General features: G+C 31.9%; 3 protein-coding genes across 3 annotated transcripts; all 3 read left to right on the forward strand.

Moving 5' to 3' along the window:
* The first annotated feature begins 310 nt into the window (after positions 1-310).
* On the forward strand, positions 311-12,947 carry LOC119828638 (serine/threonine-protein phosphatase 2A 56 kDa regulatory subunit epsilon isoform). Its single transcript, XM_038350870.1, has 8 exons — positions 311-1,218; positions 2,119-2,315; positions 5,669-5,863; positions 7,200-7,390; positions 7,779-7,992; positions 9,551-9,670; positions 10,835-11,064; positions 11,528-12,947. The coding sequence occupies exons 1-8, from the start codon at positions 1,080-1,082 to the stop codon at positions 11,634-11,636; spliced, it is 1,395 nt and encodes a 464-aa protein (XP_038206798.1). The 5' UTR covers positions 311-1,079; the 3' UTR covers positions 11,637-12,947.
* A 794-nt stretch (positions 12,948-13,741) lies between these two features.
* On the forward strand, positions 13,742-17,129 carry LOC119828653. The gene is made up of 4 exons (XM_038350890.1): positions 13,742-14,238; positions 14,650-15,620; positions 15,811-16,654; positions 17,010-17,129. Exons 1-4 carry the CDS (start codon positions 14,067-14,069, stop codon positions 17,048-17,050), a joined length of 2,028 nt encoding a protein of 675 aa, XP_038206818.1. The 5' UTR covers positions 13,742-14,066; the 3' UTR covers positions 17,051-17,129.
* Positions 17,130-18,249: 1,120 nt separating this feature from the next.
* Positions 18,250-19,454, forward strand: LOC119828643 (polyglutamine-binding protein 1-like). Its single transcript, XM_038350878.1, has one exon. It carries the CDS (start codon positions 18,377-18,379, stop codon positions 19,208-19,210), a length of 834 nt encoding a protein of 277 aa, XP_038206806.1. The 5' UTR covers positions 18,250-18,376; the 3' UTR covers positions 19,211-19,454.
* Positions 19,455-19,634: the final 180 nt, after the last annotated feature.

The following is a 19,634-nucleotide window of genomic DNA, read 5'->3' on the forward strand; positions in this document are numbered from 1 at the left end:
TTTGTTTAAAAGCTCTGTGTATTTGTATATTAAAAATCTTACAATCTTTAAATGATGTAATGTTGCTATAGACACAATTTATTTATCAAATTAATTAATTCTCTTCCGTAAGCGATTCTCGAAAGGACTTCTTAAATATTAATTCTATATAACTACAAAAAACAAATTGCGTTTATCACATAAAATAATAATATAATTTTCCTTGTCTAATGTGTAGTAAGTTTCAAATAATTATGATAATATAATTATATAAGCATCTCAACTGATCATCTGAACATTTTTATATCTCCATCTATTTTCAGAAATAGGTACTTTTGAGTGCTGGCGTTTTCGCAGCAAAACCAGTGATGTTAATCTTATAACTAGATAGCTTTTTGTAAATTCATCGTTTTTCGTTGCGCAAAAAGTCTAAAAAATCATATTTATCTTTGTTGAAGTGAAATTATCGAAATATATTTGTGATTTCCATTAAAATGCATCTTGTTTCACTGTCTAAGTCGAATCGGATGGTGAGCGATGGCGAGAATACGGTGATAGATTTTTGGTGTTAAAAATTGCTCTGTGTCATTGCCATATAAGTTTTCCAATATTTAAGAGCAAAAATAATTCTTTTTTTCGACGTTATCCGTGTTTTAATTATTTAATCTTTGGCCAAATTGACGATTATTGTGTGGAAATTAAGTTGTCATCGACTGACCGGCTGATATTACACGAGGCTTGTATGTATATGTGACTTCTACCTTTTGCTATTTGTGACACGCCTCAGAAAATAAATCCGATTTTGTGAATGAACTCGTTTTGTTTTGTTTTTGTGGTAATATAGTGATAAAGATAATTTTAAATTACGTAACTGTTGTGGAATCATAAAAGTGTATAAAGGATGGCCTGAGTGTGACCACTCCATTACCGTCATGAGTGACGAAGGAATGTTTGTTTAGGCTTTAATATTTTGCTTCGACTTAACGAGTAGTACTCGTTCATCTCGTTACATTGGCTGGATCATGAATCTATCATTTAAACAAGATTTAAATTGATCATTCTCGGCTTATCGTCATTACGGACTCTTTTATATTAGAAAAATGTCTTCGGGAGCATTTGTTGATAGAATTGACCCTTTCGCTAAGCGGTCTTTAAAGAAAAAGACCAAGAAATCTCAAGGGTCTTCACGGTATCGTAATACGCAAGATGTGGAGTTGCAGGCATTGCCATTCTTTAAAGGTAAATATAGCTATGATTTACATTTTTTTTTATTTACACATAAGCAAGCTAATAATAATTAATAATCAATGTTGAATTTTAATTTTTTTTAATATGTCTTTTTATCATTAATGAAACCTTTAAATATGAATGTATATTTTGGCAAAAACAAGCTATCAATCAGAATTGCTTAAACATTTCAAAGATAGTCCAGACTATTAATTTTATGAAAGAGTAGTGTTAATGATTTCTTTTTTCCATATTTTTAGTTTTTAGTATCAAAGTTGTTTAGGTTGTACAGGTGATATACAAATAGCCTTGCAAAAGAGACCTACTTTTAACAGCAACTCTATAAATGGTATAATTTATGTTTCTAACTGTGGAACTTAGTATCTTTCATATAAGTATAATTAATGATAGATACAAAAAGACTAAGATCCTAATAATTATTCATTAATGATTCTACAAATTTAACTTTTATAAAAATTAATGTAGTTTTAATATACAATTAATTTAGAATAATCATTCCAATACTATATGACAATCAAATGTACTGTCATCTCTGATTGAGATTTCAATGAACTGTAATAATTTTTATTAATTCTACAAATAACTAGAAATGATGCAGACTCGGTGGACATAATTTCTAACTCCGTAATTATATTTCATTGGAGTTTATAAATCATCGTCATATATACCACTTTAAGGTAATCACAAATAAATAAAAAAAATTCTAATTCATTATATGGGTAGGTTAGGTAGGTATTTACTCTTATTGCAAGTTAAATATATTGCGATTTATACTTAATATTATACTGTGTATTGATATGTGTAAACATGTCTTTCTATGTATTGTAGAACTTAGTTCACAATAAGTAAACATATAGTTATTTGTATTAAAATTATGATTTGCGTTTACAGATGTTCCAAGTAGTGAACAAGAAGAACTATTTATCCGCAAGTTGCGTCAGTGTTGTGTTGCATTTGACTTTATGGACCCTGTAGCAGACTTGAAGGGGAAAGAGATCAAGCGTGGTACATTGAATGAGCTTCTTGAGTATATAAATGCTGGCCGCGGGGTGCTGACCGAACCAGTGTACCCAGAAATTATTAAAATGGTACAGTATATGCTTCTACACATTAAACATTAGCTTTTTCCATGTTATACCTTTTGTTACTGTTTTAAGCCAAACTATATAAATGATTAGAGGATAAAAAAAAATTCTTCATAAAAAAAATATCCAATAGAAACATATATTTTAAAGGGAAATTGGTTGATACCAGTGAGATATTTACATCATAATCAGCTGGATTCTAATTTTCGTAATGATTTTAATTTATCTCTAAATCATATTATTTTAAATAGTATGCAAATCTGATGAGAATAACTCTGCATCAAAAAAGGTGAACAACAATAAAAATGCAATTGAGATTGTTATGATATGAAATATCAATAATTTATTATGTACAGTCATATAAAAAAGCAACAATTAGGACATTGTTAATCCTAATAGTATATATAAAAAAAAATATACTTATAATATCTGTTCATGCTAGAGTTTTGAATAAAATGTAATTATTTCAAATTTTATAATATAATACAATTCACTATAATTATAATAGTGAATTGTATTGTCATTGAGAGAATTTGTATGGGAATCTCAACAGTGCCTGCTGTGCGTAAAAAAAATATTTTTGGCAGCACCTGCAAAACTTGTCACTTCCTTGTAGCAAACACATTGTTTACAAAAATTGCACAAACATTTTATTGACATAGGGTATAGAATATTCTAAAGCTGGCTATTGAAAGATGTCGAAATTATATCATATTATATGTAAAGCCCCTTCACACAAGTAGCTACAATATACATCAACATAAATAATAGCAAGAAATTAATATTATTATCGCATGTTATTATATAGACTGCATGTTAGGGAACACCTAGAAATATTTTGAATGTACAGCATGTTCCTCTTTTTTTTTTTCTTCACAAAGATCTATTAATGTCGATTTTTAACTCCTATAATATAGAGCAAATTTTTTGAGGATAGTTCACGATATAAACCATATACTCCACAAGTTGTTTGTTCCTCTTTGTTTTCCAAAAATATATATATTTTTGTGCCCCATAGGGCAACTAACATATAAAAAACGTCATCAAAATCGTCCTCTGAAGAACGCTCAATTAAATCCAATAACTATACACTTGTTGAATTCTTTATAACCTAATTTGTAATTAAAACACCCCTGTATAACAAACCGCGTGCAAACGCTAGGGCGACGATCAATGAAATAAAGACAAAATATATGTTAAAGCGTTGTTTCCGTGTATACTACACACGGAGACTGTAGTATATATTAGAACACGGCGTATAAATATATTATAGGTACGTGTTTGGCAGCCTTAAATTGTCATAACAATAGATATAACTTGGTTTGTTGTCATGGTGATGTGAAGAGGAATTATTTAAATTTAACTGATACTAAGATAATTTGTTTTACTTCATCTCGTTACTTAGCTTCTGGTCAATTTCGAGGCACATAAAATAAATTAACTTGAATATACTTTTTAACCCGAATTTAAAATACATTTACAATATGATTTTGATTTTAAACGTTCTTATTTACGTTAAAATTACATCAATAACGTTACACTTAATTTCGATAGATGCTCGATAGTTAAAAAAACAAATGTTATTCAAAATTGCATTCAGCTTAATTTATCTTTTCAAGTTACCTTATAAAAAAGTAATATTTTTTTAAGTAAATTAAACTTTATTCGGATCAATTAAGGTTAAAATAACTGACATATTAAAGCACAACAGAAAAAAAACAGTACAAGGTCCTACCCACATCCCAGAATTAGTACTAGACTTATTAGCTAGGACGGTTTTGACGCTCATTGTGTATCTTGTTGTATTATTAATCAAAGGTGTATTCATACCAAAGATATAAATAATAGAATCTTTCACTTTCCAATGTAGCTATGCATAAACCATGCTGTATTTTGTGGTATTAAAATTTTTGTAATCTTAATCATACATTTACCAAAGTAAATTAAATTATGTTCTCATTAAGTATCCATTAAATATGTTTATAGTATCTCCCAGTCATATTGGTAAGAATGTTTGACGTATGTAAAGAGCACAAATTATAATATTAAACAAAATTTATTGAAACCTAATATATTAAGCGTGTGAAAACAATGTTTCTTCATCATAGTTTTGTTGCTGCTCTAAGCTTGTGAAAAATATATCAACACTAGAATGCCACGGAAGATTCTGTGTTTTTCTGTTATATATAAATGTATAAATGAAAACAATAATTTTAAAAAAACTGAATACCTTATCCTAAATCTGACTATTGATTTTTCTGCTTTGACTTATTTTTATAAAATAATTATCTTACCATCCAAATATATGTATTTGTATGTGAGGGGAAATATGTATGCTTTATAAGCATTTTCATTTAAAAATATTTCTAAGCCATCCTACAAACTATAAGAATTATTTATTAACTTAAGAGTTATCAGAAAAGTGTGTGTTTAATGACCTTTGACCAATTCTAATGGATAGTATTCATAATACATAAAATTGGCTCTAGGAACTTTCTGAAGTAAATGCTCTAAATAATACAAAAATATTAATTAGCTCTGAAAAGAGTTTTGTAAAGGCCAAAAAAAGGAATAATTTATCATTTTAATAAAGAAACCTTCAAACATTTTAATAAATTATTTATTCATACTTAGTCAAATTCAACAGTTTGCTGTGGACTAAAAATATCATCATATTTAATTATATTACTAGCTGTGACCTGCGGTTGAAACCGCGTAAGTCCGTATCCCGTAGGAATATCGATATAAAAGTGCCTATGTGTTATTTCAGTAGTCCAGCTATGTACGAAGCAAAATAGTATTATTATTCACCAATAGATGTCAGGAAAAAAAAATACGAATAAAACACGAATATGACGTTTTCTAAAAAAGATTCCTAGCTAGATCGATTTATCGCCCCCGAAACCCCCTATATACTAAATTTCATGAAAATCGTTGGAGCCGATTCCGAGATTCCAATTATATATATATATATATATATATATATATATATATACAAGAATTGCTCGTTTAAAGGTACAAGATATATTCATAAATATTTTTGTGTGTACAATAAATTAATGCATTTATTGCTACAATAAGCTTAGAAATGTGGTATAAGTGTGAAACTCATTGTGATATTTTGAACCACCTATGGACTTGAATTAATCTTTTGAATACAGGCAATCTCAAAAGATTACAAATGAGCCATAATTCAATTATTATATATATTGTGGAACAAATTTCATATCCTTTAAACAGTTTTAAGTTAAGCACTATGGCAATTTTATGCATGCATTAAGCATCAATGATGCCGTGTGCTATTTCTAATCTTTCTATAGAATTAAAATCTTTTCATATATTTGTTTATTCCCTAGATATCGGCGAACTTGTTCCGTACTCTACCACCAAGTGATAATCCTGACTTCGATCCAGAGGAAGACGATCCTACTCTGGAGGCTTCTTGGCCCCACCTTCAACTAGTCTACGAGTTCTTTTTGCGCTTCCTTGAATCTACTGACTTTCAACCAACTATTGGAAAGAAGGTCATTGACCAGAAATTTGTGTTGCAGGTATTTATTTCTTACTTATTTATATAAATAATACTCTACATTATGTGGTGTTGAATTGGTGTAATATTGATTTTAAATACCGTTTTTTAACGTTGCTTTTCAAACTAACATGTTATGAATATAATTTCAAGCAGCACAGATTTTTTTTGTATGTCAAATGAATCTTGGGACAATGTGAGAAATTAATTATTTTTAAATTTCAATCCTTTTGTTGGCTATTGGAACTGGGTGGTTAATAAATTATTATTAAAACATATTAAAAAAAAACTAAATGAAGCTCAGTGGTTGTCGAAGGTTTTTGAGGGCGGAACCCTTTAAAAAAGTGAAATTTAGATGGCACCCCATATATTTACTTTGGTATTTAAGCGTAATAAAAAAATTAATTGGTACACTGATTGATAGATGCACAGATCAGAAATGCGGAAAATCTCATTATTATTATTATTTTAACCGCTAAAAAGGATTTACGCAGCTGTAGGTCTCCCCGGAGTTTTGTTTGTGATGAAATTTATTAAAAAAATATTACATGAAATATACAAAGAAGAATGTAAATTTTTATTCATATCATCGATTTGTATAATAAATTAGTGTTATATAAGAAGCGAAAATTGTTATTAAAACTAGATTGTCTTCAGTAAAACGGTTTCAATATTTATTTTGTAACAAGTTATAAAAGAAAGAAAAAAGAAACCTATTTTTTTTGAAGTACATGATCAAAGAATCGTCTTTTGTCCTCCTATCAGTACACATTCATATGTAATCAAATAATCAGTCCACTAGTCAGTTAACCACTTTGACTGGTCAAGTATATTCACATAATATGCTTGTTTTAATACATTAAAAGTATAACAATAATTTTAAAAACAATTAGTTCCGAATCATAAACTTGTATGAAATATTATAGTTCACTATTTATTGTAGTTAAGTTAGGTTAGTTTTGTCGGTATCTAAAACTATAAAAACATTGGGAAACAAGGGACATTTTATTATTCCAAAAGGATTAACTTTGCTGATGTACAATACTTGTTGTTTTTATATATATATATTTTAATAGACATTACTATTACACGAAAGTAGTAAAGATTATAAAAAACTATGCTTTCAATTAATTCAAGAACATTAATTTGAATTTTATTGGTTCATATTTAATTAATTAACTCTTAAAAATAAAAATTAACTATATAAAATCTGTTCAGACGTTTTCGCGTGATGGAGTAATAAATCCATCCATAGATTTATAGTATTTATATATTATTTTTTAAGTCCAATGATTTAATTTGTTTTGCGCGTGTATTGACAAAAGATTATTTTATTAACGTTTTTGTTTCGTTTAAAGCTATTAGATTTGTTCGACTCCGAAGACCCGCGTGAGCGTGATTTTTTGAAAACTGTTCTCCACCGTATCTACGGGAAGTTCTTGGGTCTGCGAGCTTTTATACGAAAACAAATCAACAATATATTCCTGAGATTCGTCTACGAAACGGAGCATTTCAATGGTGTGGGTGAACTTCTAGAAATATTGGGAAGGTAAGCTAATAAAAAGAATGTTACAATTTATTTGTTTGAGTGTTTTATTTGAAATAAACGCGAAAATAATTGCATTTATTTGTATTAATTGGGTATAAAGATTTATAAATGCAAGTACCAACTACAAACCATGCAAATCCTATCTCATTGCACCATGCGTTATGAATTTCAACGAAAATATGTAAATATCATATATTATATTAAATATAATATATGTAATATCCTTGGAAAATAAATTACCAAAAGCGAGATTAAAGATGGAATAAGGAGTGAAATAGCGAGTACAAAGCTTTATGGGAAACGGGAATGGGTAACGCTAACGAAAGACACTGCGAATGTACGTCCGTCCACCGCGCCGCCATAATTAATCGGCGTTCTCCCGTTACAGCATAATAAACGGGTTCGCTCTGCCGCTGAAGAGCGAGCACAAACAGTTCCTGGTGAAGGTGCTGCTGCCGCTGCACAAGGTGAAGTGCCTGTCGCTGTACCACGCGCAGCTCGCGTACTGCGTGGTGCAGTTCATCGAGAAGGACGCCACGCTCACGGAGCCGGTCGTGCGCGGCCTGCTCAAGTTCTGGCCGAAGACTTGTTCGCAGAAGGAGGTGCGTTACACTTGTGTCTTGTACTTGCAGTATATGTGGTGGGCATAACTGAGAGATGACCGCGCTCGGGGTTTAAAATTGACGTGTATAGAAGTCACATGTCAAATGTTACATAATATCCATAAAATACCCGTGTCTATGTATATTTCGGACAAAGTACGTTGCATGGCAGAAACTGTTTTGATATTTTTTTTTATCTATCTCACAATAATGACGTGGATAGTTTTATATAAATTGTAAATCGTTATTCATTGTTATTGTATGGAATAACCTATGATTGATTTCGCTCACGTTTAACTATTTTTTGTGTAAATACATTTTTAACGTAACATATTAGAACTTTACGTATAAAAAAAGTGATATCCCGTGTATTGGGGTATCTTTATTGGTTTTGTTTGTCTTGCCTGACCACGACATTTTGTTTCGAGTCTCCACCCGGAATTGCACCCAGGACCCCACCACTTCACTTAGGAAAGGGGAAACATATTACATAGTACATATTGAAAATATTTCAACATCAAGATAAAAGTTTAAAAATATCTCGGTAACATCGTTAAATGCATGCAGATAAAATGATAAAGAAGTATCATGTATTATGCAGTTTAGGTTAATGTAGATGGTATAGTCGATTAGAAAGAGCAGTGAAATCGGTGCGATGACGTTATTCTATTTACGGTGAGCTTGTCACATAATATGCATGTGACTTATATTGTTCGAGTCTTAATACAAGCTATCCATAATGAATATAGACAAAAGGTTAATACTGAAAATGATTTATAATAAACACAGTGAAAATTCATGTATATACAGTCAACACCATTTACAAAGATAGCAGTTGTGTGTGGGGGCACCACAGTAGTTTAAAAATTTAGTATTTTAAAATTTTTATTGTTTCCTAGTTTCCTAACAACATTTTAAAGCATACGTATTAATAAGTAGTAAATAGTAATGGTCACCGATTTTAATAAAAAAGGCAATTGAAAATTTAATTTTATTTGCTATTGTTAAGTAATGCCAAGAACAACTATTGATGAATAACGCGGTGAAATTGATCACAGAACCAAAACGGTTGACGACATGTGACATGTAATTTGAGCTTATTGCATAAAGCCACATAAAATAACCAGCAATTTCAATACATAATTTTAGTAAAAGTATGTAATTGAAAAAAGCATTGGTGGCTCAGTGGTGAGAATCTCGAACTTCAAAATCGATATGTCGGGGTTCGAGATCGGGGCGAGCGTGCAGGAAATAAATTGATTTTTCAATTTATCTGCACATGTAGACCACATCACCACTGCTTAACGGTGAAGGAAAACATCGTGAGGAAACCGGCATGTCAAAAAATCAAAAGTTCGACGACATGTGACATCTGCCAACCCGCACTTGGCCAGCGTGGTGGATATGGCCTGAACCTTCATAGGAGACCTGTCTCCCAGCAGTGGGAACATATATGGGCTGATGATTATAATGATGATGTAATTGTCTGCATCTTAAATTTTATTTCGATTTGACTTGAATAGCACAAACATTAACATTAAATATGATTGTTTATAAGGTGATGTTCCTGGGTGAGATTGAAGAGATTTTGGATGTTATCGAGCCAGCACAATTCGTCAAAATTCAAGAGCCGCTGTTTAGACAGATAGCCAAATGTGTGTCCAGTCCTCACTTTCAGGTATATCCATGTTTATTTCATTTAATAGAAAAAATACAATATCGTTTAGTAGAGAATTTTTAATACCATAGTGATATTTCCGAAACTTCAATTCAAACGCCTCTTGTGCGTTGCGTTATGGCATTTTTCAAAACTGAAAAAAAATTATGATAATTATGTTTTGTGTATTTTAAAATTATAGTGCACTAGCTGCGCCCCGCGGTTTCACCCGCGTAAGTCCGTATCCCGTAGGAATATCGGGATAAAAGTTGCCTATATGTTATTCCACTTGTCGAGCTATCTACGTACAAAATTTCATTGGCAACCGGTTCAGTAGATTTTGCGTTAAAGAGCAACAAACACACACACACACATCCTTACAAACTTTCGCATTTATGATATCAGTAGGAAGTAGGATGTTTTGTGTATTTTAAAATTATAGTACATGTTTTGTGTATTTTTACAGTGCAAATGAAGAAAATCTCAACAGAATGATTGTTCTCTAGAGATCATCTTCGTTTGCAATTTCTCTTTATTTTGTCCTAATCTTGTTTTCGTATTAGAATTATCTTCAACACTAAGTTTTAGTTATGTGGAGGTATTGATACCATTGATAAATATCTTATCTTAATAGTATTATCTGTTGTATACTCTTATCCTGAACTGAACCTAAGCATCAACAATTCTATACTTCACCTATTGCTTATAATATTAAATACAAATTTTAATGAAATGTATTTAAAATTCATATTGTTAATATATTCATATAAGAAACGTAGAGGCGACGAAACTGTATCGTCTTTTATTGAATACAAGTGGACCTCTGATTTTAGAGAACTTAATATTAGTTGTTATTTTCTACAACTTTCTTTATTTTTCTATCACAAAAACCTTAATAACTAGAAACAATGATCAAAATCGGGATACTCTTTTACGCTTGACAATGGTCGTTGGATTCAGCGTCAAGTGATTTTTTATTCATATACTATGTAGCATATGAATGTACTATGTATGTAGTCATTGTCACTTTTCAATCTTTTCCTCTTCTAGATACACTTATTAAAACTAAAGTTGTATTGTTAAATTTTGCTGTACCCATACTGAATATGTATGATAAAATAATGATATAACAATGATTCCAGTGATTGTTTAAAATAAAATTTCTTATCCTTGTAATATTTACAGGTTGCCGAAAGAGCATTATATTTTTGGAACGACGAATATATATTGTCATTGATTGAAGAGAACAATCAAGTTATAATGCCAATAATGTTCCCTGCGCTGTATCGGATGAGCAAGGAACATTGGAACCCAACAATAATTACGTTTATTTACAACGTGTTAAAAACGTTTATGGAAATGAATTCCAAGCTTTTTGATGAGCTCACTACTAACTACAAAGCGGAAAGGCAAAAGTAAGTTTATTGTATACTTGAATTTTATGCTGATTTTTATTGAAAAATACTTTTAATATTAGTACTGTAGAAATAAATACCTTCTGTGCCTAAATTATGATATACTAGCTGCGCCCCGCGGTTTCACCCGCGTAAGTCTGTATCCCTAAGGAATATCGGGATAAAAAGTTGCTTATATGTTATTCCAGTTGTCCATCTATCTACGTACCAACTTTCATTGCAATCGGTTCAGTAGTTTTTGCTTGAAAGAGCAACAAACGCATACACATCCTTACAAACTTTCACATTTATAATATTAGTAGGATAGCAATAATTTATTGACCGACTTGGTGGCAAGTCGTATCCAATCCAATGAATATTTTTGCGATTCAAGTAAAATAAGTCCTATTGAGTGTACAAATGGTCTGGTGTTGTTGATGTTGCGGTGGTGATGCAATGTGCGCGGTGTGCGCGGTGTCCGCAGAGAGAAGAAGCGCGAGAAGGAGCGCGACGAGCTGTGGAAGCGGCTGGGCGAGATGGAGATCAGCCACAAGCAGCAGCAGGCGGCCGTGGGCGCCGCGGTCGCCAAGTGATGCCGACCCTCCCTCTGCTAGATAATGCGATCACTTTTATTTTCTCTTTATATTTTCTATTCGATTACGTTTTCGTTAATGACCTTATTAATTTTTATACCTCTAAGAACGGTCCGTTCGGGCGGAGCCGCCCCGCCGGTCGGGCGCCGGCGCACAGCGCGGCCCGCCGCCGGCCCGCTTCCGGCCCGCTTCCGGCCCGCTTCCGGCACGCTTCCGGCTCGCTCGGCTCCGCTCTCGTCGTCGTACTAGTATTTTGTATTCGTTCACGTAGGTCTCTAGATTACTTTAGGATTTTTAATATTGTTAAATTGTTTAAATAAGTTAAAAGTTGTATGTATTATTGATGCATGATCGATTGTATTGCATTTCGGATCGTCGATTATAATTGTATTAATCGGGCACCCAGCTTTCGGCTGAATATGATTGTACAAAAATTAAAAAAATAAAAAATAGGAAAAAATTCGAACACGTAATTCGTATAGTTGACGAGTTCCGGTGTGGGCGAGCCGACCGCTTGTGGAGATGTGCGAATAGAGCGTAGGGGCCGCGCCATTATTAAGGAAATTAAATTATATTATTAAGGCTTGATTAGATTCGGATCGTCCGTACCGGGACTCGGCCGTAGATTGTTCTATGAATTTTTTGTTTTATTAGATGCTGAATTCAAAAATGTAATTTTGTCGTACTATCATTTTGTATAGATACATAGTGTAAATAGGCATTTATTTATTATAAATTTATAGCAGTGTGATTTTATACATAGCTGCGGGAGTGGGCCACGATACACCGGTCGATCGGATCGGAGCGAACCGGAGACTATTCATGTATCATGCATACAGCTCGGTATCAACTAAAAAGTTAATTTGATCATATTGGATTAGAACAATGCTATAGTAGATATAATAATTTGTAAGGGAATAGTCATTAATTTGTATGATATTGCTGTAGCCATTAATTTTTCTATCGTCACTCGTAGAGCGCATCGGCGCCTCTGTATATACGGTACGCGCCTAGCAGCCTAGCGAGCAACTGCGTATGTATGTATGTATGTACACTATGGAGATGTTTGTTATGTAAAATGTATTAACATTGCAAAAATTATATGATCTTATATATAAATTACTATTATAGTACACAGTATGGAAATAAAAAAGTTGACTCACATAAATTGAATTCTTTAAGCATGTATGTGTAATGGTAGACGCCACGCTTATTCGCCTTCGTCCCGCCCCGACTGTAACTTCCACAAAGACTAACGTTTCTTATAATGTTTGTTTCGGTACGCGAAATACACAAGAAATTTTCACATTACTTAGTTTTTTATTTTAGTTCGACTTGCAGATACGTAATAGACTTGCAGACCTAACGAAAGCTATTTATGCAGTAGAAATGCATTTATATTAAAATATTTATTTATTGTTGTAAAATATTTCTTCAAGTTAAATTTTCCTTAAAACATTATAATGTGTTATGAATAAACAAAAAAAACTGTTATTGATATTTCAGCATTAAATTTCAAACAATTAATTGAACATATTACAATGCAAGCGGACAAACAAAGTTCTACAAATTAGAATTATTACAATTTTTGGTCTCACAGTAATTATATAAAATAATTGTAGAAATAAACGGATATGGTGTGAAACAAGGACAAAATTAAGAGAGATTATAATAGTTTCAACAAAAATTCGAATGACAAATCAATCTATTCGATTTTAAGGGATTATTTGAAGATTTCAATACCATACTTGTATATTTTTATGTAAAGCCTGCTTAATATGTGAATATTTATTGATATTGAATTCTATTTATTAAAAATACAGATTCTCCTTATCTATCTTATGTTAATAAAAAAATGAAACTATAATTATATAATAAATAAAATAATTCACGAAATTACACTCCGAAAAGGGACTTGGTCTTTCACAAATAAAATGAAGTAAATCTTAATTGTTTTTGAAAACATAATATTGCACTTGGGTAGATATTAAAAAATTGCTTTTAATTGTTAATGGTGAAATTTTTAACTAATATTATTAGATACTTATAATATATAGAATAAAGATTAAATAAAGTACTCGTATTATACACGCACATTTACTTTATTTATATATACACAACAATATTCAATGATAAAGACAGACAAAAAATCGCATGTGCCAACGAGGTTTAATCAACCCTCAAGTCCTTCAACTGACCGTGCCTCTTGAACTTTGAGTAATTAATGGTACACAATATGAGCCAGACAAATCAATACTCACTATGTACAGTCTAAGGTTAATCTCATCGCCATAACTACCAAACCCAAACATAACTTTTATTGAAGTATATCGCCCACTGGTGCTGACGTAAGTTACTAAGGTCTCTTGAAATTTATTTTTCTTTCTCCTGTAAACTAGTACATAAACGTGTAATTATTCTAGATCAGAAATGAATTATCGCAAATCACGTGTATATTCAGCTCCAATACCAAAAATGCCACCGGGTCTGTTAGAGTTAATGGAAGGCCTAAGTAAAGATGTCCTGAGAAATAATCCAATAAATATTTACGAGTTTTGTGCAGACCACATGCAGAAATTGTTACAGATCCGTGGTGATAAGCGTAAGTATAGCTCTACATACATAATTTTTTGAGATAGAGCTTCAGTTTTATACTGTAGTACACGTAATACGTAAACAATTTTTAGTTAAATTGTATATTTAATTTTATTATTTGAATTTGTTTTCATTGAATGTAATTATAATTGGTTGATTCATAAATTATTTAGGTATATCTAATTAAGTAGTTCGAGTATATACTACTATTTGGTTTTACTTAAGTTTGTCTACCTTCGTAGAACTTAGATCTAGAGTCGGTTCCCGTTGGAGGCTAATATAAAACGTCTCCATCTGACAGATGGATCTTGCTCGTAAAGAATATTACAATTGTCACCAAATTACACATATTATTTTTTTCATCTCGGTTAATATTTAAATTATTGTTGATTGTAGTATATTTTTATTTTTTTTATAGAACTTCGAAGTGTAAGCTTAGAACAAAAGATAACGAGGGCCCAAAAAATTGTGAGGGAAAGGGCTAAACAGCGCCGTGAAGCGTATGATAAAGTACAAGCAGAACAAAAAGATAACTTCCTGAATAGTCGTATTTTATGTCAACACTCACATGAAGCAGCAAATGTTACTCCACAAAACACACAAGTTTCAGAAACAGAATTACTTGTCAATCAAGTATGCAACCATGATGCAGACGATAAGAATCCCATAAAAGAACAGAATAATGATTTTTTAATTTCAAATCCTGAAGCCAAGGATCTAGATGTAAATAAGCAAAATACCATTGTTTGTATAAATTTTGATAAAGAAGACAATGAGATCGTAGCTCTAAATTTGGATGAAATGATAGAAATATCTAATAATGACGAAAAATTTGACGGTAACCAAAGTCTGACAACACACATTGAACCAAGCTTTGAATTAAAAGAAAACTTAAATAATATAATTGACGAACTCGAAGGCAATTCTATTGAAGGGCAAAACATAGAAACAGACGATACTACATTGAATAAAACGTCTATACTTATAGAAAATCCGGAGCCTCACGATGATAAATGCGTGCAACCCGAAAAAAAACATGGTGAAATTCAACCGTCACTAGTTTTAAAAAATGGTGCTAATGGTGAATCAGAATTGATAATACCCAAGTTAGAACAATCAGTATCGGAGCAAGCAAGTGTAGAAAGTACGGAACAAATTCAAGAAAACAATACAAAAATGGATGCGTGCACAGGGGACACGGAAACTCTTCTTGAAAAAAATAATGGCAATGATTTAATTAACGATGGAACTCATCATAATGGCATGGATTTAGAAACTGCTGCCATAACTATTCAAAAAGTATTTCGAACTTTTCTTTTTAAAAGTAAAACAACAAGTATAGATGACGCTACAAACGTGGATATTAATTTGTTTATTAACGATAAGGACGTGCAGGTATTGGAATGCTAAATATAACTTACCGTCCACTCAATAACTAATACCTTTTTTATTTTTATGGGGATTAAAGTAGATCTTTAAAGTTTTCTAATAGGAAATTGTAAATCTGAAAAAATATATGAATTATGCAGAATAGTTTCTTAAATTTCATTAAGTATTTTATTTGGATACAATGTTTCAGGAGAACATAAATATTTCAAATGTTAATGTTAATATAAATAAAGAAAGAAGAGGCATAAGCAGAATGGATACCGTATTGCAAACCGTAAATGAAGAAAAGTCTTTATCATTATCTACCGATGATTCTTCGACTTTATCTAGTGCAGCCACAATTATACAGGCGCATATAAGAGGATTTCTTGTAAGAAATAAATTAAATGTTAATAAAGCCTCGTCTTCCTCTCTTCTTGACTCAGAATGTTTTTCTGGAGCTTCTATGGAAACAGATAGTGATCAACAAAAAGGTAAAACTATTCTAAATATACATATTGTTCCTGAACGCGGGCACTTTACGAGCAGAGATGAAAGTATCGTAACGTCAATGGATTTATCTATGGACAATAGTCCACCCTGCTCTTCCAATTTACATCCGCATAGTTACGATATTAACGAACGAAGAAAACAATTGAAACGAGAAGACGCTGTTCAATCTGTCTCTCCGCCTAGCAATAACAGCAGTAGTAAACAAAGCGAAGATGTAGACTCAGTGAGGGAGATGTTAATATCGGACAATCCGAATGATTCATCGAAAAATATTACCGCCGAGCCGTTAACTCAAAGCAATAATGATGAATGTTCTTCACATAATGAAATTCAAACAGCTGTAGAAAAAGAAATGAATGAGCATTTACCACATGTGTCTATTGTAAATCGCATGTCGTCTGATGAATCGGATGTGGTGACGCCCTTCATTGAACGTAGTACCGGTACTGGTTCAGATAATGTCAAATTAATGCATTCCAGTGAGTTTCATGATGTAGTTTTACCCACTAAGGTGTCACGAAGTGACAATTCTGTCGTCCGTGGTGAGTGAAGACATCTAATTTTATCAGGTGATAAATTTTTACATACTATTGAGGCCACCGCATGATGCTTATTGCCCAATATGGTAGTTAGTGGCAATTTGGGTTTTGACAGTCAAACAATTAACAAGTAGAGTAACATTTGCATTTGTGCGTAGTTAGATCACGTATTTAGTTGTAATTAGAGTATCTTAACAATAATTTAATTAAGACATTTAAATAATAACCCAAAGGTCTCAATATTTGTAAACTTTTTAATCGTAAGGACTTTGTTTGAAATTTGAATATTAAATTCATTGCATAACTCTTTTTTTAATCACTTGTATTATCTATTTAATTAAATTGTTTTTTTTTTCAGAATTCCATAATGTGTTAGCGTACTTTTTGTTATGGAATTAGCCAGTTAACATTCATCGCGAGATTACCAAATTATTATCATATCACTGCTGTAGAATTTTTATTAAAACACATTTTAAACGGATTTTTGTTTAATTACATGCCTTTGTCCAAGATTATAATTTGAGGTTATCTGTGCGTTTAAGAATTTCTTTATTTGACTGCAATCATAACTTTTGTCTGTACAGATTTGGATAGTTATATATAGATAGAAGTGCAGATAGTTGTAGGGTAGGATAAAGAGTGACATGGGCTAATTTTGTCTCTTTCTAACCTCCCATTTCCCTATTTAACTTAAAAACTAGCTGTGACCCGCGGTTGAAACCGCGTAAGCGTGCTGCGTAACCGTATCCCGTAGGAATATCGGTATAAAAAGTGCCTATGTGTTATTTCAGTTGTCCAGCTACCTACGAAGCAAAATAGTATTTTTATTTACCAATAGATGTCAGGAAAAAAAACAACGAATAAAACACGAATATGACATTATTTCAGTTGTCCAGCTATCTACGAAGCAAAATAGTATTATTATTCACCAATAGATGTCAGGAAAAAAAAAACACGAATAAAACACGAATGTGACATTTTCTAAAAAAAAATTCCTAGCTAGATCGATTTATCGCCCCCGAAACCCCCTGTATACTAAATTTCATGAAAATCGTTTTAGCCGATTCCGAGATTCCAATTACATATTACATATATATATATATATATATACAAGAATTGCTCGTTTAAAGGTACAAGATTAATATGCCAAATATTTTGTAACCAAGAAGGAATCGTGCATCACCCTTTTTTTGTAAGTCTGCTGCAAATCCCTTGCAGGATAGGGTGCAATTTTATATGGGACTTCGGAGGTTTCAAAGTAGGAAATTAAGAATTGGTACACAGACTTTTTGTTATCAAATTTTTTACTTTTTTTTTAAACCAATATATACATAACAATATATACCTATAGTCGATCAATAATATCAGACAAGGGAGTAATACTTTTATGTTCGCTAGCTAACACTGACATCGGAAGGCCCTTTAATTGTAGACTGTTTCTACAATTAATAATATTAGTAGGACCTCAATAGTGTCAGTATCTAATTACTTTTTAATCCGTGGATATGCATAATACCAAATACGTATATATGTGTATAATCTATAATACGCTCTATGGGATGTCAATGCTCCGCGCCGTCACTTGACACTTACTAAGTTGTCAATTGTACTTTTAATATATTCAATTCAATCGAGATTGTGGTTTGTATTTTGTGTTTTATAAAAATTGGGTTGAACTGAATCAAGATTATTTAAGTATAACAGAAATCACTAAAACGATTAGTTATGCCTTTACCACCGGCATTAGCAGCACGTCTTGCTAAACGTGGTATATTGAACTCAAATGGAAAGCCAAATAATGACCAGCAAGTATCACAAGGTACGGAGGAAATTATTGCTGAAGATTACGACAGTAAACCCGAGGAATCTGGTGTAACAGAGAACTTTTGGGAAGGAATAGAGGGGGTCAATGTTGATCCTATTAAAGGACACAAAGGTTGCCCAAATAAAAGCAACATATATCATGAATGTTCCAAGTTTTGTGTCAAGACATGGAAACAAGGAAAATTAACGCCAGGTGAAAAATATTTAGAAGATAAGAAAAAACTTTTAGATATATGGCCTTTACCACCCGGTTGGGAAGAAGTATATGATGAGGGCACAGGCTATTACTATTTTTGGAATGTTCACAATAATTTAGTATCGTGGCTTCCACCGTCACATCCAAAAGCTACGCCGTCTGAAAGTGCTGCTCATTTACGAGAAGAAAGATTGTTAAAGGAAGGAGATGAAAGTGATGACAGTAGCGAAGCTTCAGATCAAGAAGTGCCCCAAAGACACAAAGAAAAGAGACATGAACGGAAAGAGCGAAGACATGAACCTGTTCATCATAGAGACAAGAAAAAATTAAGAGTCAAAGATAATGATCTAGATCCTATGGATCCAGCATCATACTCGGATGTGCCTCGTGGAAACTGGACTGTTGGACTGGATGCCCATGCTAAGACTGGAGTGGATACAACAGCATCTGGATGTCTATATCAGATGAGGCCCTATCCTGCTCCAGGAGCTATATTAGCTGCAAATAATTCACACAACAGGCCTCCTTCACCTATTTAAAAAAAATTAGTACACCTAATTATCATTAATGATAAGTGATTCTTATATGATTGAATAACTTGTTGTAATATAAAACAAGTAGTTAGTGCGAGTGTAATACAAAATGTTTGGGATGATGAAGTTTTCCTTTCATCAAGTGTCAATGTGTGTCTTACATTTAGGCTAGACTATTGAATGACTTGGCTATAATTTCAACACTGATGACTTTTTTAATTAAAGTATAATAAAATTCTATAAATTTTAATTGTTCTTTAATCATCATACAAGATTGAGTTGTGCATTTTCCTGAAAATCCAGACTTAGTAGGTATCTACTATAAAATTTTTAAATTAAGAAAAAAACTTAGGACTGATAAAATTTATTATAGGATTTTTATGAACAAATATATATCAGAAATTTTATCATAATAGATACCTATATGCAT

This window comes from Zerene cesonia, chromosome 8 (assembly GCF_012273895.1).
Source record: "Zerene cesonia ecotype Mississippi chromosome 8, Zerene_cesonia_1.1, whole genome shotgun sequence".
NCBI lineage: Eukaryota > Metazoa > Arthropoda > Insecta > Lepidoptera > Pieridae > Zerene > Zerene cesonia.